Below are 1,015 nucleotides of genomic sequence, written 5' to 3'. Positions count from 1 at the left end.
GGCAGTCACACTGGTAAGTCCTCTTAATTATTAGACTGCACTTTTATGTAGAAAATCTGCAGTCTATTAATTGTAAAGATAATTTATTCATTAGTATAGAAATGCTTTTACCTATGGTAACGTACAATGATATGGGCACGGTGTAATTGTACAGAACGGTGAAGTTGAGAAAGTCTAAGATCACCGAGCCTACGTTGATGGACTCTTCAGGGCCGAGGTATGGCAATTTGTACGTCGATTGAAACACATTCTTCATAATGCAGGAGAATATCACTTCGAACGTTAATATCGTGATGAATAATAAAATCTGTTTATTAATAGACCTGCAATTAAATCCGATTCAGCACACTTTCTTACTATTACGAGACTGCGGATTTTTATGCAAACGATGGCACATATGATAGTAAAAAAAAAATTCACTTTCTATAGATATTTATTTTATTATTTAAGTATTGCAATTTGTATTTAATTTTGATATTTCTATTTTTTGCACGATTTTTTCAAAAACGCATAAAATCCGCAGTTTAATTATTATGAAAATTGATGGTAAATTTGATTTTAATTTACTTCTCGACTGTGGAGAATTTCGTGCTTCTGATCTTCGAATTGAGAGACAATTTGCTGTCGTGGCCGGTGTAAACCGCGCAGCCGACGATGTAGTCAGTGTCTTTCAATCTGGACCCACGGAGCAATAAATTATGGGTCGTTAAGTGTCCACTGACTCCATGTTGAATCGTATTCTTAATCTCGATTTTCCCATGGAAGCTGTACAAATCGGACGAGGGATGCTGGCACGTGATGAGAGCCTCCATAGACACAATCTCCGGCAAGCTGAGCCGAGTGATCGGCTTCGGAACCAGCAGTGTCTAATTCAAACATTGTGTCATCATTTTTCCAGATTTGTGCATTAAAGTTAGAATTTAATTAAATAAAAAAAATTAACCCTTTCGCTACGAACGGAGCACCGCACCGAAAAATCTACACATTGCCGACTATAATTATATTGATGTCGATT

General features: G+C 36.6%; 1 protein-coding gene across 1 annotated transcript; it reads right to left on the bottom strand.

Moving 5' to 3' along the window:
• Positions 1-35: 35 nt before the first annotated feature.
• LOC113464175 (phospholipid-transporting ATPase IG-like) lies at positions 36-899 on the bottom strand. The gene is made up of 2 exons (XM_026812484.1): positions 568-899; positions 36-323 (listed from the first exon to the last, which is right to left on the bottom strand). The coding sequence occupies exons 1-2, from the start codon at positions 810-812 to the stop codon at positions 44-46; spliced, it is 525 nt and encodes a 174-aa protein (XP_026668285.1). The 5' UTR covers positions 813-899; the 3' UTR covers positions 36-43.
• Between the last annotated feature and the right edge of the window lie 116 nt (positions 900-1,015).

Source organism: Ceratina calcarata, unplaced genomic scaffold, assembly GCF_001652005.2.
Source record: "Ceratina calcarata isolate Rehan_Ccalc_2016 unplaced genomic scaffold, ASM165200v1 scaffold2857, whole genome shotgun sequence".
Lineage (NCBI taxonomy): Eukaryota > Metazoa > Arthropoda > Insecta > Hymenoptera > Apidae > Ceratina > Ceratina calcarata.
The sequence above is the reverse complement of the archived record's forward strand: the minus strand, read 5'-3'. Positions and strand labels throughout refer to the sequence as shown.

Bases quoted from the DNA above. Each gene is read 5' to 3' on its own strand.
- LOC113464175 (XM_026812484.1), bottom strand. From the start codon at position 812: ATGGAGGCTCTCATCACGTGCCAGCATCCCTCGTCCGATTTGTACAGC. The intron at 324-567 runs GTAAATTAAAAT...ATTTAATTGCAG, and splicing joins AAATTCTCCACAGTCGAGAA to GTCTATTAATAAACAGATTT.